This window comes from Monodelphis domestica, chromosome 7, assembly GCF_027887165.1.
Source record: "Monodelphis domestica isolate mMonDom1 chromosome 7, mMonDom1.pri, whole genome shotgun sequence".
NCBI classification, from domain to species: Eukaryota; Metazoa; Chordata; class Mammalia; order Didelphimorphia; family Didelphidae; genus Monodelphis; species Monodelphis domestica.
This window is the reverse complement of record NC_077233.1, coordinates 184,525,378-184,545,628: the sequence shown is the minus strand read 5'-3', so window position 1 is coordinate 184,545,628 and position 20,251 is coordinate 184,525,378. Positions and strand designations below refer to the sequence as shown.

Below are 20,251 nucleotides of genomic sequence, written 5' to 3'. Positions count from 1 at the left end.
TAAGTGGATAATGGGTGGGGTTATAAAGGGAAAAGTAATCACAAGACAAAAGCTTGATCCTTAGGCAATTCCTCTGGAATGTGGGTAAAATTTACAAAGGGGATGTTGCTGAAAAGGGGAATATTAAATCTAACTTGATTAAGTCTAGCAAAATAGGATTAAAATCAATTTTACATTTTACATTTCCTATGAAAACCTGGTCTTAGAGAATAGATTTGTTTGGAATGATTGGTACTTCTATATCTTTGAAACTCAATGCTTTTTGGATAGGATTACCTGAAGGGTAAGGGAGATATTCAAGAAAAAATGATGATCTATGAAAATATGGTCATGATACAGAATGTGGAACATCAATGATGCTCTTTTTCCAGCTGCTTAGGCTAGACTAAGGAGAGACAGAGAGAGAAAGGGGACTTCCTGGGATAACAGAGATAAATGACCAGTAAGTAAGCGCTAAGCATAGATCCAGGTATAACATGACTAGATCTTCCCAGCCTTTATGCAAAACAACATCATTATCATGCCTTTCACATACTGATGCATCAGCTTTGGGGGAGATTCTGTTCTGCACCATTTACGTGGGAATAAGACTAATCTCTGAAGAGTGTGTCTATGCTGAAATTCCTTTTCCTGCTCATTTATTAATTCTTTTAGACCTGTTTAAATATCTTATTTTCGTAGTGAAAACTTAGTTTTAGATCACAGGACCTTCTAGAACTGAAAAGGGCTTTAGAAATTACATAGTTGGTGGAACTGTGAACTGATTCATCCATTTGGGAAAATAATCTGGAATTATACCCAGAATTATAAAACTGTATGTACACTTAGACTCAGGAATGCTACTGTTGGGTCTGTTTCCCAAGGAGGTCAGGGAAAAAGAACCTATAATTTCCAAAATATTTATAGCAGCTCTCTTTGTGATGGCAAAGAGCTAGAAAATGAGGATGTGCCTATTGTCCACATGAAATCTAGAAGCCCCCAAACTTGTAGCCTAGAAAGATTTAGTGTTTTATTTAGCTCGGAGGTGAGAGCCTAGGCTTGAGCCTGTTCCTGTGAGAATCCACAATCCACTTCCAATGGGGGCTAAACCCACACCCAAGTGGAGTGACTCTTTGGTGCCATAGGCAGAGCTTCAGTCTCACAAGCTGAAGGTCCGGAGTCTTCGGAAGGAGGGTGTAATATTGGGAGGGGCAAATCTAGCCCTCTGTCTATTCCCCCCAAATTCTATCCTCCTTTCCCCAGCTTTCCCCAGTTATGCAGAACACAATAAGTACTTTTAAAAAAAGTTCCATTTTATTTTATTTTTTTCCATGGTTAAGTGATTCATGAAGTCTCCTTCCCCTTCCCTCCCCTCTCCAGAAGCTGATAAGCAATTCCACTGGATTATACATGGATTATCACTCAAATCTTACAATAGGGACTTGATCCTCCTAAGGAAGGTGTAATATTCTGGGAGAGGCCTCTGGAGACTAGAAGAGTCACTGGACTTGGGCTTGGGCTTAGACCCCATCTGGAGTGGACTGTGGATTCTCACAGGAACAGGCTCAAGCCTGAGGCTCTCACCTCTGAGCTAAAGAAAACTGGGGAATCTCTAAATCTTTCTAGGCTACCAATTTGGGGGCTTCTAGATTCCATGTTGACGCTATCAGTTGGGGAATGGCTAAACAAGTTGTGGAATATGACTGTAATGGAATACTACTGCACCATAAGAAATGAGGAGCAGATGACATTTTTTAAAAGTCAGGGAAAGACTTTCACGAAATTATGAAAAGCAAAATGAGTAGAATCAAGAGAACATTATACATAGCTACAGAACAAATGATTGAAGAATAATTTGTGAATGTCTCCCTCCAGAGAAAGAACTGACAAATAGAAACACAAAAAACATAGTTTATTTATATGGACATTTTTTTTGGTCAATCGATCCCTAGGAAGCAGAGGGAGGAAGAGAGAGAATGGGAATTTTCATGCAACTAACAAACAAATTAATTAGTTAAAATTTGTTCAAAGAAGTTATATAATCCAACCCCCCTTATTTTATATAAGAAGAAACTAAAACCCAGAGAAAACAAGTGATTTGCCTAAAGTCATCAGATAGCAGCAAACTGACTACTAAATCCATTTTCATTGGATCACTCTAGCCTGGTCTGGAGTTTGAGGTAAATGAGGTACAAAGATTATCTGAAATACTCCAGATTGAATGCTATAATCTGTGTGAATCCAAAATTGAATGACAAAAGGGTTATACTCAACCTTTTTCTCAACTGAAAAATGAATAAATTTTATATACCACCAAGAAAACAAGCTTAGCCAAATTCCTTTTCTTGATAGATAAGTTACAATGAATAATTTCCTAGTAGCTAAGAGATTCTAAGAAGGAAAATGTCCACACCCCTGTTTTATAGCCTAGTCAATATTTGTAGTCACTCCCAGAACAGCACAAAAGTGAGTTCCCATTCTAACAAAAGAAAACGTGGGTCCAAAGTTCTTGTAATTCAAAACTTTTTCCGTGACATACAGGGACTATTTGGCAGATTGTTATGGACTTCATGGATAGTGATTCAACAATTACTTGTTATTCCCATTTCAGGAAGACATATACTATTAACACATGTATCCAATGTTTACTGATGACTTATTTCAGTAAAAAAATTATTTTCAATTGCTTTGGCATAACCATGGGACAAAAGACAATCACAAGTCTGCATCTATCTGTAAAACAGAGGCTGAATTGGCCTCTAGGGACTATACCTTGAAATATCCTCAGTTGCCCTTCCTGGTTCTATCTAAAGATTTCCCTTGAGGAATAGACAAGGGCTGGCCATTTCCACTCTGGGTGCCACATAGCAAGGGGATTCAACTAGGTATGCTTATATTTGGACTCCACTTTTATGTTTGTTTGTTTTTTCCTGATCTTAAGTGAATTTGTATGCATGTATCCTGAAATGGGCATGTCCAACTTTGGGAGTAACCTTATGAATTCAAGATTCAGAGCTCCTGGGTTCTATGGAGTCAGAGCTAATTAAAACAAAATTATTGTTATCAAATGAGATAAGTGGGAGGATAGCAAACATTCTTGAACTTTTGTACCAACTGTTTTGGGGTTCAAGAAGGCTTGATGGCTGACAGAAAAAGCATTATATTTGTTTTGATTGGCTCCAATACTAAAAGGAATTGTGAAAGTTGTAGATTTCAAATCCACATAAGGAGAAAACTTAGTAATCCTGCTGTCCAAAAGTGTAATGGTCTACTTCAGGAAGGAGTTAGATACTTGTCAAGTGAGGTCCCATGACTTCCTTTCCCTCGCTCTCTCTCCTCTTCTCCCCCTCATATACACATATGTGTATATACTTATATACTGTAACAGTTAAAATTTAGGGGAGATGGGGAGACTGAGGCAGGTAGAAATTAGTTTCTCTCTGCAAGGAATATTATATTTTTTAGAGGTTTATTAAAGGCTAAAGATTAAAGAATATACAAGTAAGAAACATGTGCCTAGGCCAGAGGCCTAGACAAAATAACCTCACATCACGCAAGAGACTGCCTGCTCCAAAACGGAAGTCCAAAAGAGCCGAGAGCCTCAAAAGCCTTTGAATCAACTTAAATACCTTCTTGATCTCGGCCCAGGTGAGATTACAAGGCATTCTGGGGAAGTGGAGCAAAGGCTCATGGGGATTGTAGTCCTGTATTCGAGTCTATTTTTTACAATACACACGTGTATTTATATTTATTTATAGTCACATCTATGTGTGTATCTATATTTATACATAGATGCATATAATAATAATATCATAAAGACATTATTTTGAAAGACTTGGGAATTCTGATGAACATAATAATGGCTCACCATAATTTCAGAGGATTCATGATGAAACATGCTACCCACCTCCTAACAGGGAGGTGATGGACTCAGAATGCAGATGAAGACTTTTTTTTTGGACAGGACCAATGTGAGGTTTTATTTTGCTTGTCTATATTTGGTTTTCTTACTTTCTCAAGATGGAGGGATAAGGAAGGGAGAGAAAATAAATCTTTGAAGATAAAGTAAAAAAAAAGAAGAAGAAAAGGAGGTAGATTAGGATATTTAGGATAAAATGCCTCCAATTTCACTATTTTGCCTTTGGCCTATCTTGGGAAATATACTTTAGGGTAGTGTCTTAGTAGTCATTCTTCAAGCAGTGATTTGTCAGTACTTTTCTCCTCCCACCTCCACATTCCAGTATAGAACTGATAAACTCTAAACTGAAGTTGAATATTTGAAGACTCTTCTAGCACTGACTATGTTTAAATCTCTTTTCCCTTAGAGCAGGGGGAAGAGTGACCATGTGAATATAAATTAAAGTAAATAACATCATTACTTTACTATATTATATGGCACTTGATGCCCTCCAATGTTTCTATACCTATATTTGATGCAAAATGTTTTGAAACAAGAATCTTGGCATGGTGGTGCTTGTTTTTTGTTTTGTCTTATTTTTCATTTTACCTAATTCAGGACTTCAGCAGTGACTGGATTTCTCCCAAATGTCCTTGGCTGGCATTAACAGGTATGTTTATTTAGACTTGTTTCTCTAGGTCTTTTTATACTAAAAATGAAAGCTTATGTAGAGATTACAGGGTTCTTGTCTGCTTCTTTAAATGGGGAAAGCCAAACGAAATCAAAACAAAACTTACAAACTTATAACCAAGGACACTGGAATAACCCAGTAGCAGTAATAGGACATTCTTGGTTTTTTTTTTTAATTTGATTTTTTTATTGAACAAAAAATCATTTTCTCTCTTTTCCATCTCCTCCCATTGGAAAAACATAAGAGCTAGAATTTATATAACCCTTAAAGGTTTTAAAAGTACTTTACAAATATTCTCACTTTATTTTATTTCACAACAATCCTATGAGGAAGGGGCTATTATTAACTTCATTTTACAGTTGAAGAAACTAAGTTAGACAGACTTTAAGTGATTTACTCAGGATCACCAAGCTATGTAAGTATCTGAATCTGCATTTGAACTTATGTTTACCAAACTCCAATCTACAAATATTCATGGCTAACCACCACAAATTCCTGCATTAGCTATGTCAAAAAAACATGTTTCATGATGCACTCTGAATCCATTACCTGTCAACAAATGTGTAGCATGTTTCATCATTAGTCCCCTAGAATAACAGTGGGTCATTGTGTTGGTTAGAGTTCTCAATTTTTCAAAATTGTCTTTACAATGTCGTCCCCTACATTATTTCTTAAGGGACATTCCATTCATATATTATGATAAAAATGAGATCATATTTACAAAGCACTTTGCAGACCTTAAAGTACTATGTAAATGATAGCTATTTTTATTGTATGACATTTGTTCAACCAGTCAACAATTCATGGAAAATCCCTTAGTTTCCATTTCTTTTCCATTACTAAAAGAGCTATTATAAATTCTTTTGCACGTAGAGATCCTATTCCTCTTTCTTTGATTTCTTTTGGACTCCTGCTTTGTCAAAGGATATGTAACACAGTAAATTTTGGGGTAGAATTCCAAGTTGCTTTCCAGAATGGCTGGACCAATTCATAGCTCTACCAACAGTTCATTAATGTGCCTCTTTTACCACTACCTCTCCAACAATGATATTTTCTTTTTTTTGGTCAACATTCCTAATGTGAATGGTAGGAGTTGAAACCTCAGAGTTGCTTTAATTTGCATTTTTCTAACTCTTAGTGATTTGAATATTTTAATGGTCCATTTGCATACCATTACTACTGAACTGAAAGATGAATTTGCCAGAGAGTATCCTAATTCTGATGAATAGAATTAACTAGAGATTTCTTCCTTACATACAGAGACAGGTCTGTGATTTCATCAGTGCGAGTCCTTTCTCCATTGCTATAGATTGCAAGACCATTTGGACCTTTTCCTCCTATGTGATTTTTTACTTTTTCTTGCTGTAAACTTTCCATAGAAGATTCTCTCCAGCGAGCTGGAAAGAAAGTCTTTTTCATGACTCCTTCAGAGATATCAAAGAAGTTCTCTGATCGTCTATATTTTTGTCTCTCATTCTCTTTTTTTCCCTCTAAGTCAAACAACGTTTAATAGGTGCCTACTATACTACCCAAAGGATACAAAAAAAAAAAGAGCATCAATCCTAGAGTATGCGGTTTTTATAGGCCATGAGGACAGCTGTTCCACAATAAGAAGCTCTTTCTGGTTCATCTCCATGATTGGGGCCTGCCCTGATCCATCTGCTAATATTCACTCCTGGGGTACAGACTCACTTCATTTAAAAAGTCAAATGGCACAAGTGAATGTGCTTTGGGGTGATTTGGGGAGGATCCAGAAGTTTACCAGTCATAGTTCTAGTCAACAATGTCCTTGATATACAGTTCTTAGATACCCAAATTTAATCATTTTTGTGAGTCCAGATATTATGGATAGTCCATTCTAGATCACTCAATTCTTTTCTGTACCTATCTTTCTTTTTTGATAAAAGTTCAATTTTATTCCCAAAAGAGATCAAAGAAAGTGGAAAAGAATAAAGAGGAAAAAAATATCTATGGTAGCTCTTTTTATGGAGGGATTTGCAGGACATTACACATCTCTAAAGGGTTTTACTTTTCTTGACTTCTCAGTGGGGGAAGGGAAGGATAGTGTGAGGAAGAGAATTTGGAACAGAAAATAAAATAAAATTGAATTTAAAAAACCCAAAGTAATGAACTGTCCTTCTCCTCCACAAAAATAAAATTATTTTTATTTTTAGGCTCCATTCTCTCTGAACAGGCATTTCTTTCATATTGTGGAGTTTAGGGGCATGGTGCTCCATAATCCAGAAAATCCATGTAAAATTTTTGGTCCTCCTTTCATACTAGAGAAGAAGTCTGAATTTTTTCTTTTCTTTTATGGAGTGTTTTTAGTACCTTGCCATAGAAATTTGGGTTAAATATTTAGTCATAGATTATATGCAGATCAGTGTTAAGATATCTCTACATTTTCTAGCTTTTGTGTGTATTCTGCTGGATTTTGTGTTCTTTTCACAAACTAACTTTTTATTAATTTTAACTTTGAAAAAGAAATTGTATATATTTGTGGTATTAAAAGTATAAAGTAAGGAGGAGAGACCCTACTTTTGAGAAGTCAGGCTGATTGACAGATTCAGCCTAAGGAAAAATGGAGGAGGGATGAGGAGAATGCTGACAGTTCTGAGGAGTGGATAGAACCCTGTAGCCAACTGACAGGACTTCCAGCCTGGGAAGGAGAGGAGAAAGAGCATCTTCCTGAAGCTGAGAAAGAGCCCAACCAGATATCTTAACCAGTTGGGACCTCACTCTATCCAGAAAGCCTCAATACCTCCACTGGGATTTAATCAAAAACTATATTATTCTCAACAGGGATTTTGGTGGACTCACTCTGGCTTGAGCCAAAGTAAAACCCTTACCCAAGGATCTTTCCTTTACTCATTCCCTACTCATCCCTTGAATTCAACATTAGAACTTAGTTAAATGGGGAGTTGGGGATAAGAAACAATTGGTGAAGAAAGGGGGCCAAGGGCCAGAAACCTCTGGCCTCCAGGTTTGAAAGCCAATCTGAAAGAGGGGGACAATCATAGAGCTGACCTTCACCCACTTACCTTTTTTCTCATTCCTCTACCATAACCCTCCTCTGTTGACACCTAAATAAATTATAACTAAACTATTTAGAGCTGGGTTTCGGCCTGTCTGTAGATAACAGTCTTGAGATTAGGATCAATAATTTGAGACAGGATTTCAAGCTGGATTCCTGTCCTTGTCTGGTGATAACTCAGTATCACTGACTAAGGAATATTGTCAACTTTCCTTGTTAGTGGGTGCTATACCTTAACCCCTGAAGTCTGTCAGTTAAAGTGCCTGTGTGAAGTGAATCTACAAGGGAACATCTTGTCTTACTGAGAGAAACTTAGCCTCAGGGGCCCTGAACTCCTCTGAGGAAGACATATTGCCTCTTTTACTGAGTTGACTTGATTCATATCTGTCCCTAGCACTCACTTCTCCCTTTCAACATCCTACTGGAGTCACATCCTTCCAGAGAAGACAGAATTGGTTTACCTCTCCCCATAAGTAATAGAGGAGAGGAATCTTCCACTCATTCTCTCCCTGTTTTTCCTCCTCCATTACAAAAGACAAAACATGTTGGTACTATGTAATACTACACACATATTTTATGTATTTCTGAGTTTCCAAACTTTTCTGTGCCATCTGCTGACCTTTTTATGCTGTCTATGGTTTCTGCAAAAATCCAAAATTCCCATCTAATTTTTTATGCCAATCCACCAATATATTGAAATTATGATGGGAAAATGCAACATGGAAGGGATACCTGTACCTATCTTTCCCATCACCGTGAGAGGATCCTTGGCTAAGGGAATTAAGAGATGACTATTATTCTCGGCTTTTGTTTGAAAGAGTATAGTCAATTTTGCTGGGTAGTTGATTCTTGGTTGTAGACCCAGTTCCCTTGGAATCCAGAATATCATATTCCAAGCCTTCTGGTTCTTTAATGTGGAAGTTACCAGGTCTTGTGTGATCCTTACTGTGGCTCCATGATATCTGAATTATTTCTTTCTAGCTGTTTGTAGTATTTTCTTCTTGGTTTAGGAGCTCTTGAACTTGACTATAATCCTGGGAGTTATCATTTGGGGATTTAATGCAGGAGGTGATCTGTGGATTCTTTCAATCTCTATTTTACCTTCTTGTTCAAGGATATCAGGGCAGTTTTCTTGGATAATTTCTTGTAGTATGATGTCTAGTGTTATGGTGAAAATCACCTTTAAAGATTGTTATAATATTAATTTATAGTCACCAAGGAATTTACTTATGAATTTCCTAAAATGAAACACTCAAGTCAGAATGGAGTTTATGGTGGTTTAATCACATTGGGAGTAAGAAAAAGGAGAGGGAGAGAAGGAGAAAGGAGAAAAGGGAAAAAGGTTAACTCAACCTTCTGGCAGAGCCAGAGGGAGTTTAGGCCCAAAGGCCAAGGTAGAGACGAGAATCAGTCCTTGACTCACGTGACCTATCTGAAGGAAAGCTGTCTGCTGGCAGCCTCTCTGCTCGAGCTCCTAGCACCAACTGCTGCCTACCTCTCTCCACAGGAAGTCCCAAGAACCCCAGAGGCTGCCCTCTACCTCACTTCCTACGTCTCACATGTGCCAATGGTGGCTCTAGCTTGACCTAGGACCGCCCAGAGGTCTGTCCTTTTTTGCACATGTCTGTTGAAGGCCATATTCTCAAATAATTAAATCTTGAGTTTTTGCTGCAGCCCTTCCTAATCTCCACCTGAGTAGGGTGGAGATTGTAGTTTCCAAGACCTGATTCTATTATTCCAAGTATCTCTATTGGTATTTATCAGGAAATAGCTAAATCCCATCTTCTAAAGAATGGTCTGAATAGGGTGGAGTAGTTTTGAAATTCACACTAAGCTTTTTTTTTTTTTTTTGGTCATGGTTTTTGGGTAGTCCAGTAATTTAAAACTATTTCTCCAGAATCTATTGTCCAGGTCAGTTTTTTTTTATGAGGTGTTTTATACTTTCTTCTATTTTTTTCCATTCTTTTGATTTTGTTTTATAGATTCTTGATGCCTTGTGAAGTCATTAGTTTCTAATTGTCCAATTCTAATAATGTTTAAAGACTGAATTTCATCCATAATTATTTGAACTTCCTTTTCCTTTTGATCTATTTTTCTTTGTAAGTCATTCTTTTCATCTTTTAATTTTTTTGCCTGCTGGACAATTCTGATTTTTAAGACACTATTTTCTTGGTTTAGTTCATGTGATGTGCCTCTGTTTCCAGATGACCTTTTTAAGTTCTTTTCCCATTTTCTTCAATCTGTCTTTTTGTGTGTGTGTGTGCTATTTCAGAGCTTGAGTTCAATTTGCTGGAGTTTTTGAGGTTTTTCTTTGATGTTCCTTGTTCCTCCTCTGTTCTGTCTGTTGTTCTTTGTCCTTTATCCAAATAGAAGCTTTCAATCATACTTTCCTTTTTTTTCCTTCTGTTGTTTAGTCATATTTTTTTCTTCTTTCCCTTTCCTTGTGAGCTGGCTGTATACCTGCTCCTCTGTTTGTTTGCTGAATCTATGGATTTGAGTTTTTCTGCCCTAAAGGGTTCTTTCTCTGCTCAGATGGTTCACTGTATTAGACAGGTTGAGTTTATCTGGCTGAACTAATCTGCTCTGAGGCCAGATCTTCCCCAGCTGCCAATAGAGATTGAAGATGAAGGTGTAAGGGCTGAAGGTAGTAAACAGCTAGCCCTCCCCTCTGCTCCTCTGTGCCAACTGCCTCCCTGTCAACTGTGGTTAGATCCCTGAGCTTCACATTGTGGCACCCAGATACTCTGTCTGCAGCCCTTTCCCTGAGATCCTACTGCCAGCTGGAGTCCTACTGCAGGTTCCAATAAAGTGGGAGGGGGAAAGGTATTGGGTCCTTCCCCTATACTCTAGAATTCAACTTTCTCTGTGTACCCTTCAAACTTAATTGAGTAGGAGAGTCCTGTGGCTCATCTCTGATTGAACATCAAAGAATTCATACTGGGGAGAAACCATATAAATGTACAGATTGTGGAAAGTCTTTCAGTAAGAGAGCCCATCTTACTCCACATCAGAGAATTCATACTGGTGAAAAACCCTATGAATGCAATGAATGTGAAAAAGCCTTTCGAGATAGCTCATCTCTTATTAACCATCAGCGAATTCATACTGGAGAGAAGCCCTATGAATGTAAGGGATGTAGGAAAGCCTTCAGCCGGAAAACAAACCTTACTGTTCACGAGCGAATTCATACTGGAGAGAGACCCTATGAATGCCATGAATGTGGGAAGACATTCAGTCAGAGGTCTAGCCTTATTCACCATCAGGTAATTCACCATGGAGAGAATGGCTACAAATGCAATGAATGTGGAAAAGCCTTCAGTATTGAAGCACACCTGATTGAACACTGCTGAATGCATACTGGAGAAAAACCCTATGAATGCCATGAATGTGGGAAAACTTTCAGCCAAAGTTCATCACTTACTCAACATCAGAGAATTCATACTGGACAAAAACCCTATAAATGTACAGAATGTGGGAAGGCCTTCTGTAGGCACACACATCTTACTCAACATCAAAGAATTCATACTGGAGAGAAGCCTTATGAATGTAGCAAATGTGAGAAATCCTTCAGTGACCGATCATCCCTTAGTCAACATCAGAGAATTCATACTGGAGAAAAACCCTATGAATGTAAAGAGTGTGGAAAGGCCTTCAGTCAGAGAACACAGCTTAAGAAACACCAGAGAATTCACACTGGAGAGAAGCCCTATGAATGTCATGAATGTAGAAAAACCTTCATTCAGAAATCTGGTCTGTCTTACCATCAGAGAATGCAGTCTGAAGGGAACAACTATATCTGTAATGAATGTGGGAAAGCCTTTAGTAGGAATTCTTGCCTTATTTATCATCAGTTTATTCATGATAGGAAGAAACTTTATGAATGTAAAGTATGTGGGAAGATCTTCTCTCAAAACTCATCTCTTATGGAGCATCAGTTCATTCACATGGGAAAGAAATCTTTTGTATGCAATGAGTGTGGAAAATCCTTCTTTTTGAGCAAAAGCCTTAAAAGACATGAGAGAATTCACATGGGAAAAGAAATCTCATGAATGTGATGCATGTAGAAAATGTTTAGTTATGCGTAGTCCCTTTTTAAAAGAGAATAAAAGGTGAAAAAATACTGCCAGCACAGTGGATATGGATAATTCTGTTATAATTTAATGGGTTTTAGTAGGAAGAAAACTGGATATGGAGTTAGAAGACCTGGGTTTATGCCCAGACGTCAACATTCTTTCACTATGTGATCTCAGGAAGCCTGCTTCATTGCTCTTGTGCCTTGGGGCTATATTGGAAAAAAAAAAAAAGGTCTGTCAGATTGAGACTCAGTTCAATGAATGTGTCCAAATATGTAAATATGGATATATCTAATATATATGTATATATAGTTATATTCTCTAAACTCTGAGAATGCAAAGATGACAGATACCTTACTGTCAAAGAACTCACAATCAAATGGATTGAGGGATAAGCCAAACACATGTAACAGTGATGTAAGATGGAATAAGTGCAAAGGAGAGCTACATGTGAAGTGCTATGGGAAATTTAAGGAGAAATGAGAGAGCCTTTTATTTCTGAGGTTAAAGCAAGCTTTTATGTAAGATCAAGAAGGTAGAATGGAGTTGGACCTTGATGGAAGCAAAAGGACTTCAGTAAATGAAGGTAAACCAAGGGGCCATTTGTAGGTACTGGAGAAGACTGACAAAGAAGAGGCTAGGATGAGAATAGAGAACCATGAGTAGTCTTATTTGGCTAAATCATGTAATATCTGAAGGAGAATATTGTGATACAATGTTTCAGCTTTACTCACTAGGCAATGGATAACCTCTGAAGGTTTCTGAGTAGAATAGTAAGAGAAATCCATTAAGATTAGAGGATTGTAGATTTAGAGCTGAAAGGGATCATAGAATCCAACAAATTTAATCCTTTTTATTTTGTAGGTGAGGAAACTAGGATCCAAAATGTCTTGCTCAGGGTCACACATCAAGCAAATATTTAATGAGAAGTAGTGAGGAGGAAGAGATTATAACCTAATGTTGGCAGAGAGAATGGATGAGAGAGTTGTTGGGAGTATAAAACCTACTTCACTTGACAACAGGTTAGATATAGGCAGTAAAGGAGAAGAAAGAGAAAAGATGCCCCCAAAACGACCAAAAGGAAGATAGTTATTTTAAAAAAGGATTCCTAAGGGGACAGTTTTACAGGAAAGATAATGAATTCAGTTTGGGACATGTTGAGTTTGAAGCACAAGTAGGATATATGGGTAGAAATACCAATAATTTCCCACTTTCATGACACAGTGATGTAGATTGATTTTTGACTGAGAAGTCAGGAAAACCTAGATTCAAATTCCACCTGTGATACACTATTGGTGTAAATAAAATAAGTTACTCAACAACAACAACAAAAAGTCATCATTTAACCCATTTGGCATGCCATTTGGACCATTCACCTGCTTGTGTCTAGCATCTGATGTCTCAACCAGATCTTGCTGAGAAGGAGGAGAAGGCAGCCAAATCTTGGGGAGAAGCAATGAAATCCCAAAGCATACAAGTATAGATTGATGGGCTTGCAGTTGTTCTTGCTGATTAAGTGAAGAGAACAATTGGTTTGGCTGTTCTTCCACCCTCACCAATTGGGGTGTTGTAGCTGACTTTGATGCTCCTGTGGTGACATGCTGAGATGCTGCTTTTCATCTGTTGTCTAATAGCTGTTCGGCTGCTGTACCTGAAAGGTGATAAGACAGCAGTTTTGGTGACTGCTACAGCAGCAATTCCTGTCCAGATGGAAAAGGCAGTGGATGATAGTGTGAGTACAATGGTCCCATTGTTCAGGACTGCTCCAGAGAATACTGTTGTTCAGGTACTCCAAAAGGAGGTATATTTATGATGGTAAGCCTAGTACTCAAGGAACATCTCATATATTTAGCCTAAAAGACCTGATGGGTCAACATTAATTTTGCTACTAGCAATAAAAAAAATCTGCCTCATCAGAATGAATGGAGGAAACTAAAGCTACCTTTATTGAGAGATCACCAAAAGATAGTGATGGGATTAAATCATGTCAAAGGTCAAAACAGATAGTAATTTTCTAAACATTAATACAAAAAGAGACTATTATACTTGTATACCTGAAGAACCTACAAAGACTATCAGAAGTCCATAGGCTGTATTTTAAGAGCTACTAACCTAGTGATCAAATGAGTTAATGACAGTAATGCTCTTTGCAAATTTTTAAGCAACACATAAATATATATATATATATATATATATATATATATGAACCATTATAATTGTTAGTGGAGGAAGTTCTAGTCTGGAAGTTCTAATATTGTGTACTACTATATTTTTTTTTCTTGGGCAGCTAAGTGACACAATGGATTAGAGTACTGGGCCTAGGATCAAGAAGACTCCTCTTCCTGAGTTAAAATCTGGCTTCAGATACTTAGTAGCTATGTGACACTGGCAAGTTATTTAATTCTGCCTCAGTTCCTCAACTATTAAAAAAATGAGCTAGAGAAGGAAATAACAAAGCACTCTAGTATCTTTGCCAAGAAGATCCCAAATGGGTTATAAAGAGTCCATCATGATTAAAAAAAACACCTAAACAACAACAAAATATTTTTACTTGTCACCTCAGACTGTTTTTCTACCTATGAAGAGGGATGGGACAATAATATTTGCATCCTCACACTTCAGAAGTTATAGGATAAATAAGTGATTCCTGTCCAAAAGAAGTATTCTCATAAAAATTCTTTACTGGGGGATACTGAAAGGGATTTCTTATATATTTTTTAAATGTAGTCACTGTATTTGTTGGGCTAGTTTAAAAGGTATTTTTCATTTTGGTTTGGTATAATAGGGAATTTAAGTTATTTTCAGAGAGCTTTAAAATTATGTTAACCTTTTGCATCTTGAAGTTTCTATTTTCATTGGGACAAAATGGAGATGAATTCACAGTTGCTGATTTAGTTATAAACACTGTGTTAATATTATTAAACTATAAACATTGAAGGGAAGAGATTATAAATATTACTCATTTCTGTAAATAAGGGTGGAAACAGGAGCCATTCCAATAGTTGGTGAAGTTTTTTTTTCCCTTCCTGTAAGCATTTACCATAATCCAAAAAGCATTTTTAAAATATTCATACCCTCAAATTCTAATAGCAGTGCTTGTTTAGAAATGAACTAGAAATGATACTTTTTCCTGTGTTTATGTCTACTAGACTCAATTTCTGTTTTAGATTCAGAAGGCAAAGGCAGGGAGCTTTGACTACCTTTGTACATGGTCTGATTAACCATGCAGCTTTTTTTAAACCAAAGGTACATTTAGTTATTTATTATAGAATTATGATCATTTTAGAAAGCATTTAAGTAGCTACTAAATACTTAGGTGGATTTTATCTTTCATCAAATTCAATAAACCTTTGTTAAGTTACTACTATGTGAAAAGTATTATGCTTGGAGATACAGAAACCAAAAACAAGTTCTTGTCCTGAAGGGTCTTATATACTAAGTCAGGATATGGATGTGTAGCTACATCAACCCAAATAAATAAATACAAAGTAATTTCTGGAGTCACAACACTAGGAGTGGGGTAGATTCAGAAAGAGTTGCTCATTGGAAGTTCTCAGAGAAAGAAATTAAAACTATCCATAGTTATGTGAAAAAATGCTCTAAGCCACTATTAGAGAAATGAAAATTTAAACAACTCTGAGATACTGCCTCACACCTATTAACATGACCAAAAAGGAAAATGATAATTGTTGGAGGAGATACAGGAAAGTTGAGACACTAATACACTGCTGGTGGAATTGTTAACTGATACAACCATTCCGGAGAGCAATATGGGACCAGGCTCAAAAAGCCATTAAACTATGCATAACCTTTGACCCAGTAATACCACTATTGGGTCTGTATCCCAAAGAGATTAGGAAGAAGGAAAAAAGATCTTTTTATGCCAACATATTTTAGCAGCTCTTTTTGTAGTGGCAAAGAATTAGAAACTGAGGGGTTGTCCATCACTTGTGGAATGGATAAACAAGTTGTGGTACATAGTTGTAATGGAACACTATTGTTCTACAAGAAATGACAAACAGGATGAGTTCAGAAAAACCTGGAAAAATTCATATGAACAGATGCAAAGTGAAGTGAGCAGGACCAGGAAAACATTGTGCACAGTAACAAAAATATTATGCGGTGATCATCTGTAAAGGACTAAACCACTATCAGCAAGGCAAATCTCCATGATAACCACAAGGGACTCATGTTGAAAATGCTATCCATGATCAAAGAAGAAACTCTGGGAGTCTGAGTACAGATCAAAGCATGCCGTTGTTCACTTTATTTCCTTTGCGAGATTTTTATTGTATGTGTGATATGCCTTCTAGCACCACATGATCAATATGGAAATAGGTATTTAATGAAAGCACTGGTGTAACCTATTTCAGACTATTTACTGCCTTGGTGGGGGGAGTGAGGGAGGGTAGGAAGGGAGAAAATCTGAATCCCAAAATGTCAGAAAACAATGGTCACAAATCATTTCTACATGAAATTGAAAAAATAAAAAAAGGAATAAAAAGAATTGATATATCAATTCTAAGATAAAAGGTAAAGATTTTTTTAAAAAAGTAACTGTCACTGGAAGGAATTTTGTATACTGATGGAATTACAGGTCCATTGCTATTCTTGTTAAATGTATTTTCATTAACATTTATTCTCATTATTATCATATCTATATTTCTTTATATGTATAATATATCTATTTCTTTATGTACCTATTATTGCCCTCCCTACCAAAGTTTAATTTCTTTAAGGAAAGGAACATTTCATTTTTTGTATTTATATGAAGCTTAATAAATACTTGCTGACTGATGAAAAATAAAACGAATTGTCCATAGAGACAGAGGACTCTTCATTGAATCTTGGCTCTATTTAACCTTTATTTTGGGAAGGGAGGCAAACAGGGCTAAATGACTTGCCCAGACTCACACAGCTAATAAGTATCTGAGGCTAGATTTGATCTCAGGAAAATGAGTCTTCCCAATTCCGGGTCCACGGTTTTATGAGTAGAGGCACTTTGTGAGTAGAGGCACAAAGTCCCTTTGGACATGAACAGGCAAGATATTGCTAAATTCATTGACTTTTAGCCTTTCCACTTAATACTTCAGCATAGATTCAATCTAGTTTTGCATCAAAAAACATTCTCCATAATAATTTAAACCTATTTGAATCATTCTGCCCCATTTCCAAAAGATTTTTCCTAACTTCCATGACCCAAAAGGATCATGTTATAGTTTAGATTAAAACCATTGAGTGGAATTATACTCAATGGTACACTATTGAAACTTTCTAGGAACTCATCCACTCCTAGGTAGATCTGTAATCTGAGTTTCCCTCAGCCATTGTCCTTCTGTGTCAACATGTTTGAACTATCAAATTTCTACTTCTATCAGTATCAGTGGCAGACTGAATCTATTGTCCAAGGCCAAACTAATTAAAGAGAGGTTCACCTACAAATTAATCATTAGGTAGGTGATAAGTACTTTGGCCATGACAACTCATGAAGCAAAAATTTTATAACATCTTCAGTCTTATGGAGGACCATTTTCTTTGGTGATAATGGTGAAGTGTTAGGAAAGTGGGAGCTAAGAATCACATAGTTTTAGACCATTTATAAACACTAACAATTATTGGCATTCTTAATGTGTGGTTTTTGTTAATGGTCTAGTAATAAATGTGTTGCTAGAAGAATTGAACTATGTCACTATTTATATTCTTGTAAAAAAAATGAAATTGGAAAGCAAAAGGAAATCTCTATTTAATGAGAGAATAATTATCCAGTTTTCTTTGGAGAAATAAATAAGTTGGAACAGTTCATTTAAATTTGTAAATGCAATAACAAACATCATTTCATGGAATATTTAATCTCCTTGCTTTGCATGATGATCACAAGCCAAAAAAAGCCTCCATAAAGATAATTGTAACTTTTGTACCAACATCCTAGAGAAAAAGAGGTAAAGAAAGTATGAAGAACTTTAAAAAGTTGTAGCAAAGCAATTCAACATAGTTCCAATTGCCATTTACTGTAATGCAAAGATTACAGAGGAGAAAATGAAGAATATAGCCTTGAAATCATGGTCAAGGTTTGTTTTGTTTTGTTTTTAAAGATTGATGGTGTATAGGAAACTCAGAAATCTTATATTTTTATTTAATGAATACCTTTTTCAAGAAGGGAGTCTGAAGGAGCTGGCCACAGCAAGCATTAAACAACAAAATAGGAAATTGACTATCTTAACAGACAGGAAATGTTAGTTTCTGGTGTCTAAGTCAAATAAAAATCAGCTATCTATGCAAGTACAGTCTGATCATCAAGTAGTAAGAGCAAAGGGAAAATCAACATTATATTTGAAGGAAAAGAAAAAGTGATTATGCATATCATTACAATAACCTAGTCAATTAATCATAGGATCAGAGATTTAGAGTTATAAGGGAACTTTTGTTGTTTTGCTGTTCATTTGTGTCCAACCATACTGTCCATGGCATCTTCTTGGCAAAGATACTAGGGTGATTTGCCATTTCCTTCTCCAAGGGAGTAAGGCAAACAAGAGTTTAAGTGACTTGCCCTGGGTCATACAGATATAGAAAGGATCTGAAGCTGGATATGAACTCAGGTCTTCCTGACTCCAGACCCAGTAAGTACACTATATTTACTGAGCCACCTATCTGCCTCCTCCTATAGTAGTGGTAGTCTCTCGGTGATCGAGAATGACGATTGTCTTTGTGCAGTTTCATCTACGGTGTACCCTCATGTGGCTTTGGAGTCCAAAGGCTGAGGCGCACAGTTTGTGGCACATGGGGCATGGGACGCCAGTTGTTACGGGAGGTGCGGTTGTGGCCTGGTGTCGGGTTCACGCGCAGCGGCAAGACGTCGACGTCGCTCATCTTCAAAGGTGGTGGCGGTATGGTGAATGTGGGTTCACCAGCTGCTTCTGTCAGAGGCAGCGAGTTCTAGTTGCTTTGGTGTAATGCCAGCCCACTTCAGGTTTGACTTTAGCTGATCCTTGAATCTTTTCTTTGGTCGGCCTTGTTTCCTGAGTCCAGCTGACAGTTTGCCATAGAATACCTGTCTTGGTATTCGCTGTGGGTCCATGCGGATGACGTGTCCAGACCATCATAGCTGGGTTCTGAGGACCATGACTTCGATGCTGGTGGAGTTGGCTCTGTCGAGGACTTCCTGATTGGTGATTCGGTACTGCCATCGGATCCTCATGATTGACCGGAGGGAGCGTTGGTGGAATTGCTCCAGCTGTTTCATGTGCTTCCGGTACAGTGTCCATGTCTCCCAACCGTACAGGAGCAAGCTGAGGACCGCTGCGTTGTACACTTTGAGCTTCGTCGCAGTGCTTACACCGCTGTGTTGGAGGACTTTAGAGCACAGCCTCCCTAGTGCCTGGCTGGCCTTTTGGATCCTGGCATTGATCTCGTGGTCTAGGGACCCGTCGTTGGCAATGGTGCTGCCCAGGTACTTGAAAGTGTTGATGTTAGAAAGCTGTGTGCCATCAATTGTAATGCATATCTGGTTAGTTGGCCTCCCTGGTGCAGGTTGGAACAGCTGTTTTGCTCTGTTTTACTGAGGCTGATAGTTAGGCCAAACAGTTTTGTTGCGGAAGAGAACCTGTCCACAATGGTTTGAAGATGATTTTCTTGGTGGGCCATGAGAGCACAGTCATCTGTGAAGAGAGCTTCCAGGATGAATCTCTCTGTTGTCTTTGTTTTTGCAGTCAGGTGGCGAAGGTCAAATAGTGAGCCATCCAGTCGGTATTTGATATAGACGCCTAGGTCTAGATCCATCACAGCAAGTCGTAATACTTGGGTGAAAAATAGGTTGAATAGTACCAGAGCGAGGACACAGCCTTGTTTCACGCCATTGGAGATGTTGAAGCGATTGGAAGTCTCTCCACCAGATAGGACTTCCCCTGTCATGTCAACATGAAAGAGCTGGATCAGTTTGATGAATTTTGCTGGGCAACCAAGCTTGCTGAGGATCACCCACAAAGCGTCCCTGTGCACTGTGTCAAATGCCTTTGTCAGGTCTATGAAGACAATGTAGAGACTCAGGTTCTGCTCAAGGCATTTTTCCTGCATTTGCCTCACGGTGAAGACCATGTCGATGGTGCTGCGATCTGGTTGGAAGCCACATTGTGATTCAGGCAGGTTCTGCTCTGAAACAGATGACAGGAGTCTGTTGAGTATAACATGGGCGAGGATCTTTCCAGCAGTGGAGAGTAGTGAGATGCCTCTGTAGTTGTCACAGGCTGCTCATGAGCCTTTGTTCTTGTATAGGGCTACGATAGAGGCATCTCTGAGTTCTGGGGGCATATCTTCCACTTCCCATATGCTGGTCAGCACTATGTGGAATGCCTGCAGCGCCTTTCCATTTAAGGCTTTGTACACCTCGGTTGGGATCCCATCTTTACCAGGTGCCTTGCCTGCATTCATTTGTTGAATGGCTTTTTGGACTTCCTCTATTGAAGGAGGGACGTCAAGTTGTTCAATGGTGTGGTTTTGGGGGATCTGGTCAAGGGCGCTTTGGTTGACTGAAGAGGGTCAGTTGAGAAGCTGACTGAAGTGTTCTTTCCACCTGTTGCTGA

General features: G+C 37.8%; 2 protein-coding genes across 2 annotated transcripts; both read left to right on the top strand.

The window, feature by feature from the left end:
• The first annotated feature begins 2,382 nt into the window (after positions 1-2,382).
• On the top strand, positions 2,383-10,952 carry LOC130455596 (zinc finger protein 892-like). The gene is made up of 3 exons (XM_056806295.1): positions 2,383-2,445; positions 4,496-4,547; positions 10,495-10,952. The coding sequence occupies exons 1-3, from the start codon at positions 2,383-2,385 to the stop codon at positions 10,950-10,952; spliced, it is 573 nt and encodes a 190-aa protein (XP_056662273.1).
• Positions 10,953-12,948, top strand: LOC130455562 (zinc finger protein 420-like). Its single transcript, XM_056806155.1, has one exon. The coding sequence runs from the start codon at positions 10,953-10,955 to the stop codon at positions 11,649-11,651; it is 699 nt and encodes a 232-aa protein (XP_056662133.1). The 3' UTR covers positions 11,652-12,948.
• The last annotated feature ends 7,303 nt before the right edge of the window (positions 12,949-20,251 follow it).

What these genes read in the sequence shown, in the direction of transcription:
- LOC130455562 (XM_056806155.1), top strand. Translation starts at nt 10,953, where the DNA reads ATGCATACTGGAGAAAAACCCTATGAATGCCATGAATGTGGGAAAACT.
- LOC130455596 (XM_056806295.1), top strand. Translation starts at nt 2,383, where the DNA reads ATGTCCACACCCCTGTTTTATAGCCTAGTCAATATTTGTAGTCACTCC. An exon ending in ACTCCCAGAACAGCACAAAA is followed by an intron (nt 2,446 to 4,495) that starts GTGAGTTCCCAT and finishes TACCTAATTCAG; the next exon opens with GACTTCAGCAGTGACTGGAT. An exon ending in TCCTTGGCTGGCATTAACAG is followed by an intron (nt 4,548 to 10,494) that starts GTATGTTTATTT and finishes TTAATTGAGTAG; the next exon opens with GAGAGTCCTGTGGCTCATCT.